The sequence below is a fragment of the Polypterus senegalus genome, chromosome 11 (genome assembly GCF_016835505.1).
Source record: "Polypterus senegalus isolate Bchr_013 chromosome 11, ASM1683550v1, whole genome shotgun sequence".
NCBI classification, from domain to species: Eukaryota; Metazoa; Chordata; class Cladistia; order Polypteriformes; family Polypteridae; genus Polypterus; species Polypterus senegalus.
Genome location: NC_053164.1, coordinates 53,769,614 through 53,783,588, shown reverse-complemented (window position 1 = coordinate 53,783,588; position 13,975 = coordinate 53,769,614). Strand labels below are relative to the sequence as shown.

Here is a 13,975-nt window from a genome sequence, read left to right as displayed (position 1 = left end):
ATTCAACCAAATGGAAAATATATTGAGAAAGTAAAAAACTGTCCAGCTGAAAGAAATCCAAAAGTACGAGCATTCTTTGGTCTATGTTCATATTATCTGCATTTTATATACCTGTTTGTGTATATTTCTCTGCCTTTACATGCCCTTACTCAGAAGGAAAACCTTTTCAGTGGAGTGAAACAACACAGACAGCATTCAGTTCTCTCCGAGACGTATTAACACACTCACCAGTCTTGGCTTACCCTGATTTCAAGCATGAGTTTTAGCTTTTTACAGATAGTTCTTATATGGCCATCGGCTGTATTCTCTCTCAAGTTAACTGTGACAAAGTAGAGGCTGTGAAAGCTCATGGCAGTCATGTACTTATACAAGCTGAGAGGCAGTGGTCAACAAATTGTGGATAATTTTATTGTCAATCCACCAATTCCGTCAATACCTCCCAGAACATTCTTTTAAAATGAAAAGATCACAAACAACTGAACTGAATTATATACAATAACAAATTTATTTGTATCTGTGCTTTAACTGTATTAAATCAAACTATTATTTATCTAAAATATATCTCGTACATTACTGTAACACAGTATAAAATTGACTCCTTGACCTCAGTATGAGTGTACAGGACAGTTTTCTACCTTCTGCCCTGTTAGGATCCAGCCTCCAATTCGGGATTAAGCAGGTTTGAGAGTTTTTTTATGCGAACATCATGAATTTCTGCCGTTTAAGAATATAGAACATAAGAAATTTAAGAAATTTGACAAATGAGAGGAGACCATTCAGTCTATCAATCAAGCCTGTTTGTTTAGCTAATAGCTAAGCTGTCCCAATATCTCATCCAGATTCTTCTTAAAGATTGACAAGGTTTCTACTTCAAACATGTCTTGGCCGTTTGTGTCAGAAATCAGCAATTTTGCAATTTAGTGTCAGCAGGCACCAACCCTGGACGGGTTTCTAGTCCATGTCAGAAACCACTCACTCCAGTTTAACGTACACTTATATCTTCGAGATGCGAGTGCAAAGAGTAAAAATTGTGTTGAAAAAAATGCTGCACCACTTTTCCAAACGGCAGAAGTAATTTCACTCCGTTGGACCCTTGAGCAAGGCCCTTAAAACCTGCAGTTGCTCCTGCCTGGGTATGACTTTAACCTTCAGGTAATCCAACTTGCTGGGATAACACGGGGGTTGATGGCAGAATTGGCACTGGCGCCACTGTTAAAAAACCTCACATTTTCCACTCGGTTCATGCTGTTGTGGCGCTGAGGTGTCACCCGTTGCACGGCTGTGCTTGGGGCCTAAATTGGGATCGTGTGGTGGGTGCAGCAGCGCGCTCGCTGATCAGTGCATAGTCCCAACCAACACCTGTGCCACGTAAGTAATATTAAACGGTCATGAAAACAGTTGACTTTGGTGGAGTATTTTGAATTGTTGAAATTTCGAGATATGTAATATTAAATAATAAAGTCGCCAAAGTATGACAGTGCAGAAACAAAGTGAAAAATCGCAATCAGTGGTTCCGTAAACGCGACCAAAGTTAACAGTCGCATTAGATAGTCCCACCGTCCAGACTGTGTGGGGGATAGTGACTTTACTTTTTTCTTTTGTAAATTCTTTAAGAGATTAAAAGCTTAGCAATGCTAATGACAAACAGAACAGGTAAATAATTTCGGTAAATGATGTTTCATTTTCCGCTAGAAGGAGAAGTGGCGCTTCGACTCCACCTAGATTAAGCGGGTTCTGAAAATGGATGGATGGATGTTGTACACTCAGGTAATAAAACGATGAATGTTTGTGTAATCTAAAAGCATAGGACAGCAAATATCTCGTATGCTTTTCTTTTTTATCTTATTCAGTGTATTTTAGCCATCGATGTGAAAGGCAGCTACGGACGCGCGTACTGCTCGAGGGCGCCCTTGCAGACCGAGCGGCCACGGCGTCTTTCACTGAATTGTGACGCGCCGCTGAACTCGTTTGCGGTACACAGTAGACTTTTCTCAGAGCAGGCTGATTATTGTCCTTGCGAAGTTGATAAGGCAGAGGATTTAGTACGAGCTCTACAGCCCGCGTTTGATAAGAGATGGACTAGAGGCCAACAGACCTTTCACAGCCGTGGTGTTCATGTGAGTGAGATCTGGCAAGTGAAGCAGCAGTTTGAACTTTGGGTTTCTACTTCTCGGCAAACTTAAGAATTTCACAAATCGTACGTTGAAAGAACGCAGTAAGAAAGAGGACTGAACGATTTACAAGTGTATCCTTAAATGCTTTAAGGAATTAGGTAAGTAGCATAATCCATGTTTTGACAACATTTGGTTATTGTTATTCGTTATTAGAATTAATTTTGTATTGTGTGTTAACAGTATGTAGCAGAGGATCAGTTTTGTCGTTTGACACTCCATGTTTAGTGCTCACTCAAATCAGTACAGCATAGCAGTTTATCCACTTTTACAAAATTCTATACCCTTTAAATATTTTAACCAGTAAAAGTAACTTGTAATTCTTTTGGCTGTTTTCCTCATTTTAAAAATGTGTGAATATTACATACCTTAACCCTTACGTTGTTTTGAAACTTTAGCAATTTAGGAGAGAGAGAGAGAGGTTAGGAGCACGCACTGCTACAGCGCATTGCTGCACCCACCACATGACAAACCAACACAGATTAGGACCCGAGTGCAGCCATGCAACAGGTGACACCTCAGCACCACACTACTTCAAATGGAATAGACCAGTATGAGGTTTTTTTAGAGAAGTAGAAAATATAAGCCTTTTTTTTAAAAAAAAAACCAAAACATTATAACTGCCTGCTGATTCTTTTGTTATTTTTCTTTCTTTAATTCTTAAAAAAACTTGTATGCATAGCTTTATTGAACTTGAATTTGCTTTGTTAGGTTAATTTGCAGTTCAGCTCCCCTATTTAGAAACAAAAATAATTGTGTCAGCTCACCAGAATGGAAGCTGCGGTTGCAGAAGTGCAGGTGTATGGACAAGGGGTCTTTGATACTTTAATTTTTGATTCACAGACTGCAAGATCACTCATGGGGTCGTAGGGCAGCACACAAAATGTCCTTCTCTTGTGTACCCTCACATCTCCTTCTCTCTCTTTCGGACTTTTCACTGTCACTACATCAGGTCTACTTTAGCCCCGTGGTTGTCCGCAGTAAGGACAATGCATGAGGAAGCTACTCAAAATCAATGTCCAGAGGAGTTCACAATCTTATTTTTAAAATGGTGGGCATATAGTTGACCCAGCCACTGGGCTATATACCAGGCAGGCCTCTAAGAAAGTAAAAACTGTGTTGTATGTTCACTCAGGTCACTCAAGTTTATTGTAACAAAATTTGCTTGTGTAATTCATTAAATTCTTTTATATGAAATTCCCACATTTAATAAAAGGGAACACTTTTTTGATAAAATGAAGGTTCTTTATTTTTGAGAGAGTGTTTTGCCTCATGAGTCCAGAACACAGTCACTGTCTGTTTGGGATATGCATGCCTGTGTGTGCTTTTCCTCAGTATATTTAATGCAACCTTTTAATAATCTCCTAAAGGAGAATAGATGTTGGCAAAATGAATAGATATAAAGATTTTGGGCATGATTCTAATTGAATAGATATGTAACACTGAAAAAAAATACATTCCCTACCATATAATGCACATAAATATATAAACCTTCAGTACTTAAGTGTTGCTCATGCACAATTCTAAACATTTCTGGAACATTTGAGCTTTACTACATGTTTCTAAAAAAAAAAACACATAACAAGACTGTAAATAAGTTAAAAAGATATACAGAATTTTAATCATATAAACACAGTGGAATGGTTTGCATGCAAAGCTTTTTGTGTGCATGATCTTCAAATTTAGGAGAAAAAGTATCCTCGAGCTTTGAACAGAGAACTGTGCCAAACCTTTAGTCACTTATATTCTACTTCCACACATCTCAGTAATGTAATTGAAATGTATCATTTTATATATATTTGTTATGTTTTAACAACACCTTGTTCAGTATCCCAAGAAAACACTTCTATGTTTTGTTTGACATATTTGGACAAAACCATGCAGGCAAGGTTTCAAGAAAATTAACCTGACACAACACTCCTCCACAGAACTAGCTTCCTATGAAAAAGCTAAAAAGTGATTTTGTTTTGAAGAGATAAAGGTTGAAATGGAATGTGCAGAGATTTAATAACAATATCAGAGTTACAGGTCAGTTGGCTCTCACACCAGTAGATGCAATGAAACTTTCTATATACAGATCTTAATATTATGGAACAAAAAATCATAAAACAAATACTAAACCACAATAAAAACTATATATATATATATATATATATATATATATATATATATATATATATATATATATATATATATAAAATAAATATATATATAATAAATATATAAATTGCTCCAAAAAATTAAAGGAGCACTTTGAAAACACATGAGATCTCAGTGGGAAAAAAATCATGCTAGATATCTCTAGTGATATGGACTGGGTTATATGGACATGTTAGGAAAGAAAGGATGCCACATCATTTGATGAACATGAAAATTATTAACCTACAGAGGACTGAATTCATAGACACCCCGAACATGGAAGTGAAAAAATGATGCAGGAGGCTAGTCCATTTTGCTGAAATTTCATTAGAGCAACTCAAAATCTTACTCAGCAGTTTGTATGGCCCCCATGTGCTTGCATGCATGTCTGACAACATTGAGGCATGCTCCTAATGAGACGATGGATGGTGTCCTGGGGGATCTCCCCAGATCTGGACCAGGGCATTACTAAGCTCCTGGGCAGTCTGAGATGCAACCTGGCAGCGTCAGATGGATTGAAACATAATGTCCCAGAGGTGTTCTATTGGATTTAGGTCAGACGAGCATGGGGGCCAGTCAATGGTATCAATTCCTTCATCTTTCAGGAACTGCTTGCATACTCTCACCACATGAGGCCAGGCATTGTCGTGCACCAGGAGGAACCCAGGACCAATTGCATCAGCATAGGATCTGACAATGGGTCCAAGGATTTCATTTCAATACCTAAAGGCAGTCAAGATGCCATTGTCTAGCCTGTAGAGGTCTGTGCTTCCCGCCATGGATATGCCTCCCCAGACCATCACTGATCCACTACCAAACTGGTCATGCTGAACAATGTTACAGGCAGCATAACGTGTCTGTCACATGTGCTCAGGGTGAACCTGCTCTCATCTGTGAAAAACACAGGGTGCCAATGGTGAAACTGCCAATTCTGGTATTCTATGGCAAATGCCAATCAAGCTCCATGGTACCAGGCAGTGAGTACAGGGCCCAATAGAGGACATCGGGCCCTCAATCCACCCTCATGAAATCTGTTTTTGATTGTTTGGTCAGAGACATTCACACCAGTGGCCTGCTGGAGGTCATTTTGTATGGCTCTGGCAATGCTCATCCTGTTTCTCCGTGCCCAAAGAAGCAAATACCAGTCCTGCTGATGGGTTAAGGACCTTCTACAGTCCTGTCCAGCTCTCCTAGAGTAACTGCCTGTCTCCTGGAATCTCTTCCATGCCCTTTAGACTGTGCTGGGAGACACAGCAAATATTCTGGCAATGGCACATATTAATGTGACATCCAGGAGAAGATGGACTACCTGTGCATCCTCTGTAGAGTCCAGGTATCGCCTCATGCCACCAGTAAGAACACTGACCGTAGCCAAATGCAAAACTAGGGACAAAACAGTCACCTGTTAAACCATTCCTGTTTTGGGGGGTATCTCATTGTTGCCCCTCTAGTGCACATGTTATTAATTTCATCAACACCAAAGCAACTGATTAACAACCTCCTCTGCTACGTATATATATATATATATAGTATATATATATATGCAGTATATATATATATATATATATATATATAGTATATGTATACAGTATATATATATATACATACATAATAAAAAAAAAAATATATATATATATATATATATATATATATATATATATATATATATATATATATATATATATATATATATATATATATATATAATGACTGTGCTATTTCTCTTTCCCTGGCACAGCTTCAGCATCGGGGAAAACACTCTTCTATAAAGCATTCAATGCAAAAAAACAAAGTCTCAGATTGCCAAATGCCTGATCATTTGCCACCATATTGTGTAAAGCACTTAGTGCATTTTTAGACATGGTAAACAGACCCCACTTCTGGTACCACATGTCATGTACCACTTGTGAAATAAAGCTTAAGTATTTTTCCTCCAGGTGCCAAAATAAAAAATCTACTTGATTAGTCTATGTGCACATGAAAATAACCTTAAAGCTGAAGTTTACACATATGCTAGTGGAAAGGATTGAAAGTGAGGAATGTGAATAACTTTTCAGAAAGTCATGACAAAAACATGAAGTAAACTCCAGGGCAGCAATTGGTGGTAAGTATCAGTAGTAATCATCTAGTAAGAGGAACTGACAAGGTATGGGGGACATCTGAGTAACAGATTGGGAACTTTCCACTTTTCTACTTTCTGCTCTTCTAATGTAATTAAATGTCTTTACTCTTGAAGAGAAAATGCTGCATAGGGACCTAATCAAGGACTTCCATCTTTCCGAGATATACAGTAACTCATTCAGCAGAATTTTCATTTCAATGGTGAATCATATTTAACAGGACCCAAGTGAAAATTAAAGGAAAAACAATTAAGAGTAAAACCAGGAAGTACATCTTTATACAAAGAGTTTGGAATATGAAACAAATTACCAAGTCATGTAGATGAATTGAAATTCGTCTTATACAAAGTTAAGGACATCTTACATCGTATTATCTTGTTTCTCTTAAAACATTTTAGATACAGTTGAGACATTAAGTGATACTCTTCAGTTAGAAAAAGGGGAACTGTTTATACACTTTATCCATTATATGAACTCTATTGCTGAAACAGCTAAGCCAGATCTGGTTATCTTTTGCACTTAATACCACTTTGGAGTGTTGAAATTAATAGTTAGATTTAAACTCTGTAGTAATAATAAAAAACAGGGAAAAATGCGAGAATCTGGGTATATGCTGTCCAAATGAGTTTGAAGGAGTTATGTAATAATTCAAAACGTTTAAAAAAAAATATAAGAATAAAAGATACATTTTGGGAGGAACATTCATCCATCCATCCATCCAGTTTCCTAACCTGCTTGTCCAGGGCAGGGTTGCAAAGCTGCTGGACCCTGCTGTATTATGACATGTGTTTGCTAAATATGACAAACTAAGTACTGAAGCAAAAGAACATTAAAAGTTTATGTTAATGTTTATGAAGTTTCCTTTTATAAGGCGTGTTTGAGAAGTCAGGAGAGATCAGTAGATTGAGTTCATCGTTTTTACAGCCATACTTATTTTTATTGCTCTGTGAAAATAATTTTTGTAGCTATATATTAATAATACAACTGTGAAAAACACAATTGGAGATAACATTATTCTAATATTTTAATACTATTTATTATACTTTCAAAACACACAAAATGTCTTTTTCATATAAATTTCTGTTTTCTGTGCTGAAAAAACAAATTAGGTTAGCAGTGAGTTTTTTTATTGGAGTATTTGGCCCTCAGTACAGTGGTGAGTGAGTTATTAGGTCTCCATTTTTAGTTCATGTCAGTATTATTTATCAGGATCAAGTCAACATTGATCTTTAAAATTTATTTAGATTTAATGAAGCATTATTATTTTTACTGTGAGTGTATGTATATATATTTATGAGTATATGTATATATATATATATATATATATATATATATATATTTATTTATTTGATTTATGTATAAAATGCGAAAATGAATCACTTGGAATTAAACTTAGCACATTAATGATGCAATAAAGTGTAATAAGCCTAATGGTTTTATGCAAGTAAAGTCTTGTTCTGGACTCATCATTATTGTAATATATGGTTCCTCCATAACCCAGTGTGACATCCAAGATTAGGATGCTTTACATTTCCTTCCATCCTTTTTTTTTAATCTAAATACTCAGTTCAGGGTGGGAACCAACTGTGGATGAGGAATCTGCTATTTTGTATCTGCTACTATATATTTTTTTACAAAATTGAGTCAAGATTAAAGAGTGAATTCAGTTATAGGTAATTGATCAATCCATATTCAAACCAAATCCATTTTGAGGTCCTGGGAATGTACAGATTGCTGTAATCAAAAAGTTTTATTTTCTACTGTACGTAAAATTCTGCTGTGTAATGTTATTCTATTGAATACTTAACCATGTTGTATTTATAATCTGTCCATCAGAAATCTTTGTTTTTAAAATTGTGCTAAGTAATGTGATACTATATTATACTTAACCATTTTTTATTTATAATCTGTCTATCAGAAATCTTTTCTTACACATATCTGAAAGATGGAAATACATGTGTTTGTCTGGATGCTCTTTATCAAATCCTTGAACATCACTACATGTTCAGCGTTCTTCCCAAATGTCTGGTCTAAGATTATTTCTTTGAGTTGGACTTCGCGCACCCATCAGAATATCACGGAAGAGGCTCTGCTGATCATCACCAAACAAGTCTTTCAGACGGTACCTAATTTCCAAGGCAAAACTCTTGGCTCAAATTATTCAGAGGTAATAGTCCTGAAGGCTTTACTTCCATCTATAAAAGACTTGTGTGCTAGCTTAACTGTTTACTTAAAATGGTGTCTGATTGGTCTAGTATTATTGAGTGGTGTTGGGTGTGGGATTCAGTATGCCCTGTGATAGACTTGTTACCAGTTCCAGAGTTGATATTTGATTGATGATTGATATAACTGATATTAGGCAGGAAAAATATAGACAGGATCAGGAGGTGGAACATAAGTCTTTACATGGAACAAAAGCCAAAATGGCTAGGCTGACAACTGTTGCCAGAACGCAAACACTAACCCATATTCAATGTCTAAATAGAGAACAGCAAAAAGTCGTCGCCAAACACACACCTAAATTGCACACAAGTTTCTTTTGATTTGTTTATATCCATAATCGCAGTCCAGATGCATAAGAAATGCAGTGCTAACAACTGACAGCATTGAACCAGTGATATCACATTGTACGACCCATAGAACTATGCCTCCTGTAACCATGCAATTTGTTGCAGCTATGGTGCCAATGGAAAAACAAAATGAAAATAATAATAATAAAAAATATCAATATAATTCCAGAGGCTTAATAGGACTAACATAATCATACCAAATGATCTCTGATGACTAAAACCTTCAAAAATGATAGTGAATATTGGGAAAAGATGTGTCAGCATTAAAAATTCACAAAGCCCTATAATAACATAAATTTGAGGTCAGTGAGAAAGAACTGGTGCTTTTCATGAGATACACACAATGAGACACTATGTTTGCAGCATTAAAATGGCTTATTTCATTATGCTGATTAAGGTAATTATGTGAAATGAAAAATTTCACCATCTCTACTTGGTTGCAGTCACCACATTTGCACTATATATCATGGTGACACCCACTGACGTAATTTTTAAGACTGAAGAACATGTCTAATTTTGTGAAGGTCATTCTTTTTAAAGCCCAGTTATTTGAGACAACCTTTGTTTGGTTTCAAAACATGTTAATGTTTTGTGTTGTTACAACGTTGTATTAAAATGTCTAACAATGTTTTGTTAACTAAATGGAACCTCATTAACTCAAAACTGTTACCAGAACCCACATCCTAACCCATACTTATAGTTTAAGTAGAGAACAGGAAGAAGTTGTAGCTAAACACATACATAAATCACACATAAGTTTGTTTTGATTTTTTATATCCAAAATCACAGTCCAGATGCATAAGACATGAAGGTGCTGACCATTTAAAGCATTGAACCAGTGATGTCACATTGTGCATCTTTATTAAGTTTGATTTTTAGCCATTAATTTAATTCTTCATCACTCTTTGTTTTAGAAATCTCTTTTAAAGCAACTTTCATTCTTCCTAAGCACAAAAAAACAGACCCAACTTTATGAGTGACTCCAAGATTAAACATGCTTTTTTTTCCAAAATCACTCAGTTGCAAACAGATGTTAAAAGTCTGTAAAACTAAATGACAGAAATGAATAGTACTAATTGATATAGGAATCTTGCAGCAGGATCAGGGGGCTACTGGTGTGTCTTAACTGGGTAGGACATTTAAAAAAACAGTTGCAGCACTTTCTGAGTGTTGTACTGGAGACCTTTTCGATTTTCATGGGTTTATTTATTAAAGTAAAAATCTTTTTGATTTTAATTACAACCTAGTGGATTCTTCTCAGAAAGTGTGGTATTTGTATTTTTTACTTTATTACTGTGTGTGTGTGGGGTGGGGGTGGGGATTTAAGTAGGCAAACAGCAATTAGGAAGTCTGGTCACCCCGCCTTAATTCTGTTTACCAGTAAATTGATGATCATAAAGCAGGGCAATCAAAGTAATAATGAATATGTTCAAATTACTGGTGAATATGTTATTTTTTATAAAACAGTAGCTGCAGAAGTGGATGGGAATGATCAAGCTCTGATTTTAACTTTTAGCAGTGTACGGAATGATGACATTAAAGTAAAATGGCAAGTCATGATATTAGTGAGTCTTTGGAGTATGTAATTTCACTATCTTTAAAGCATATACATAATTACCTAAATAAATAAGTATTATAACATCTATAGCCCCCCCTTAACCCTCCTCAAATACATATCGGGCATTCAGTTTGCTGAATAGAATACATGAAGTATTTGCTGATCAAGATCACATTGATCTCATTAACTGTATATAATGTGATTACCTGCCATCTACAGTAATTTATATGACTAAATAACATTCCAGATTCTCTAAAAATAATTCTCTTTTCAACGCTCAGTTTAGAGAGATAATCACTGACTGCTGCCTTCCCAGCCAGCTTGGGATACTACACTTCTTTCTCAGAAATCCACTAATAAACACTGAATAAATTATAACAGCATAATACATTTCAATATTTATTTGCACTGACCCCTCACAATTTTGATTTTCAGACTTTCAAGGGATCCAAATGATTACTTACAGGGTCCCAGACCACCATTTTCACAACTTGTTTTCTAAGTTAGTTACTTGATAACAGGTTAGAGAATACTTAGATTAAGATCTAATAATACACGAGTGTCCAAACTCAAAATTATTTTATGTTTGTCCAACACAGTAACAGAATTTGAGGAAATTTTAAAAAAAAGTAAAAAGTGGGTTCTGTTTCATACTGCATACTGTGATGTTTTTAAACTAAGAGTGTGATAATATCAAAACATATATCCTGAAAAAGATACCTGCAATGAGCTTATTTCAACTTTTTCAACAGCAACAGCTTACTGCCAGTCAGCTCTTTCAGGCCTACTACGGTAGTCCAATGGTGTCCACCAAGAACTACTGGCATGCAGTCAATGAGATTGTTCGAGCAAATGCTGCCATGGACTTTATAAGTTCTACTCGAAGCAACCCCATACTCCATTTTGACTCAGAGCGAATCCAAGAAGCCAACGACCTTTTGTTCAAGTCTAGGAAACAGATTATTGATTCAATCCAAGCTGGAGATTTTAAAGGTGCCAGAGAGAAACTAGGCCGTGTACTACACTCACTACAGGTAGGTATAGTCTCCAGTGATAGTTTTTGTTTTTGTTGTTTTAGATTCTACATTTTAGACTATTTTCATAATTTCTTCTGAAGATAGAACATTTGTGGGAAAGTAAAACATACATTAAGTAAAATCCAAGAATAAAGTGAATATTCAAGTATTTTTTTTATTCTGAAGATGACCATGTGGAGTCCAATTCTCATGTGCATGGGGTTTTTCTTCAGTTTCCTCGCACAGTCCTGAAGCTTTGAGTTTATTTAGCCCCATAAGAGTGAGTGTGTATGTGAGAAACGTAAAAAGAAAGAACTAACTGTGAAACTACAATGCAAGCAATACTGAGATACCTGTGCAAACATTAAAGAAGAATTTTATAGAACATACACAATTTTTGGTTAATACAAAAGAAATTACAGAAATTATTATAAAGAAAAAGACAAGAGCAAGGAAATAAATTCACAGAATAGAAAAAAAAATCCTAAAGAAAAGGACAAATCTTGAAATACAATAAAAATGTAGAAGTTACCAAAAGCTGCTGAGATTTGTTGTTAAAATAACAGAAGATGGGTTGCATGGTGTAGTTGCTGTCAGCCCTAATGTTTTTTCAGGGTGGGAGTGCATCCTTTGTGAAGTTTAGATTTTCATTTTGTGCATACTGTATGGCCTCAACCATTGTCACTCTAATTTCTGCCTACTTAAGGTATCAGGTTTATTGACAACTAGCAAAATACCCGCGCTTCGCAGCGGAGAAGTAGTGTGTTGAAGAAGCAATGAAAAAGAAAAGGAAACATTTTGAAAATAACGTAACATGATTGTCAATGTAATTGTTTTGTCACTGTTGTGAGTGATGAGTGTTGCTGTCATATATATATATATATATATTTACACACACACACACACATAAACATATATATATATACATATCTATACATATACACATATATACACACACACACATATATACACACACATATATATATATATACATACACACACACATATATAAACATATATATACATATACATACATATCTACATATATACACACACAGCTATTTCGTATCAGTGCAATACGCTGCTTGTTAAAACGGATAACTCCGCTCTTACGTGCAAGTCTGCGTGGATATTATGAACTATCGTATTTGTTCAAGTTCTATTTAAATTTTAAATAGAAGGAATTTTTATTTAGTCGACAGAAATATCTTTGGTAGGAATGGTAAAAACAGACAGGAATATTATTTGTGAATAAATCAACTCAAACCTTAAATAACTTAAAAGAACAAACATTTAAATTTCTTTACTCTTATGTAAATTTATATAAAAAATAAACTTAGATTTTAAATATCCCAAAAGATTCTGCTCTCCAAAAAACTATATCCTTTCAAAATTATACAAATTCAAATATGAACATGCTGCATAACAAAACCTGGAAATATAAATAAAATGTGTTCCTTTCAGCAATAACAAATCAAATCATTAAGTTGTCTTTGCTCATATGTCATTTTAGAGCTGGACGCCTGGCATCTTTTTTTGGCAACAAGTTCGTTTATGTTCGTTTATGCGACTCCTGTGTGCTGTTTTGCTATTCTTTATCACTGAGAAGAGCTTCTCACACGGATATGTGCTACCAAACATGCACAAGGTTCGAGCCGCATGTAGACAGACTTTTTGTTCTTCAAAGTCACCAAAGCGCCGTGCAAACTCAGTGCGCTCGGTTTATCAGCAAAGTGCGTATTTGGGAACACCGTAGTGACGACTTGGTTTAACATTACTTGGCAACAGGGAAAGTTGCACTGGTGCATTTGTGTCTCCCATAAAAGCAACTTCACTTGAAATCACTTTGTGATTGTGCATGGGTAAAACGTCCGCTGAAGTGTCAGATTCTTATTTAATTCTTCTGCTTTCTGTATCTTCTGCATTGCATTCAGGTCTTTCAGCCTCACTGATGAGCACCTGCAATCCATCCTGAGAATCTCCACAACACAGAACTCCCTGATGTTTTGTCTCATAGTGCCGTCTTAGATTAAATTCTGTAATTACAGCCACATTAGCTCCACAAATGAGACACACGGGTTCAGTAAACATATACTCAGCCTCCCATCGGTTTTAAAGGCTCTATTTTCAGAATCAACTTTTCTCTTCAGCATCGTGTGAGCTAGCTTCGCAATAACTTGCAGCATCATAAGCTAGACTTGATTAACGCGGTAAGTGTTCGGCAAGGCAGCTGAAGCGCTGCATTATGGGATCTGTAGTTTATTGTGTTACCAGCGCTTCATATACCCGGGCCATTAATAACAATAATACAGTATATAAAATGATCTTGCGGGCTGGATATAATTATACGCCGGGCCGGATGTGGCCCGCCCTTGAGTTTGACACATATGGACTAAATAGA

General features: G+C 35.7%; 1 protein-coding gene across 3 annotated transcripts in view; it reads left to right on the top strand.

Moving 5' to 3' along the window:
* Window positions 1-2,082: 2,082 nt before the first annotated feature.
* vwa7 (von Willebrand factor A domain containing 7) overlaps window positions 2,083-13,975 on the top strand; it is a 46,843-nt gene continuing 34,950 nt past the window's right edge. The window contains exons 1-3 of one of the 3 annotated variants that reach the window (XM_039768655.1): window positions 2,083-2,272; window positions 8,349-8,597; window positions 11,311-11,592. In XM_039768655.1, coding sequence (XP_039624589.1) covers window positions 8,376-8,597; window positions 11,311-11,592 — 504 coding nt within the window. In that variant the 5' untranslated portion in view covers window positions 2,083-2,272; window positions 8,349-8,375. Of the gene's footprint in view, window positions 2,273-8,296; window positions 8,598-11,310; window positions 11,593-13,975 lie in introns of those variants that run through there. The other 2 variants (XM_039768653.1, XM_039768654.1) reach the window with 2 other exon arrangements.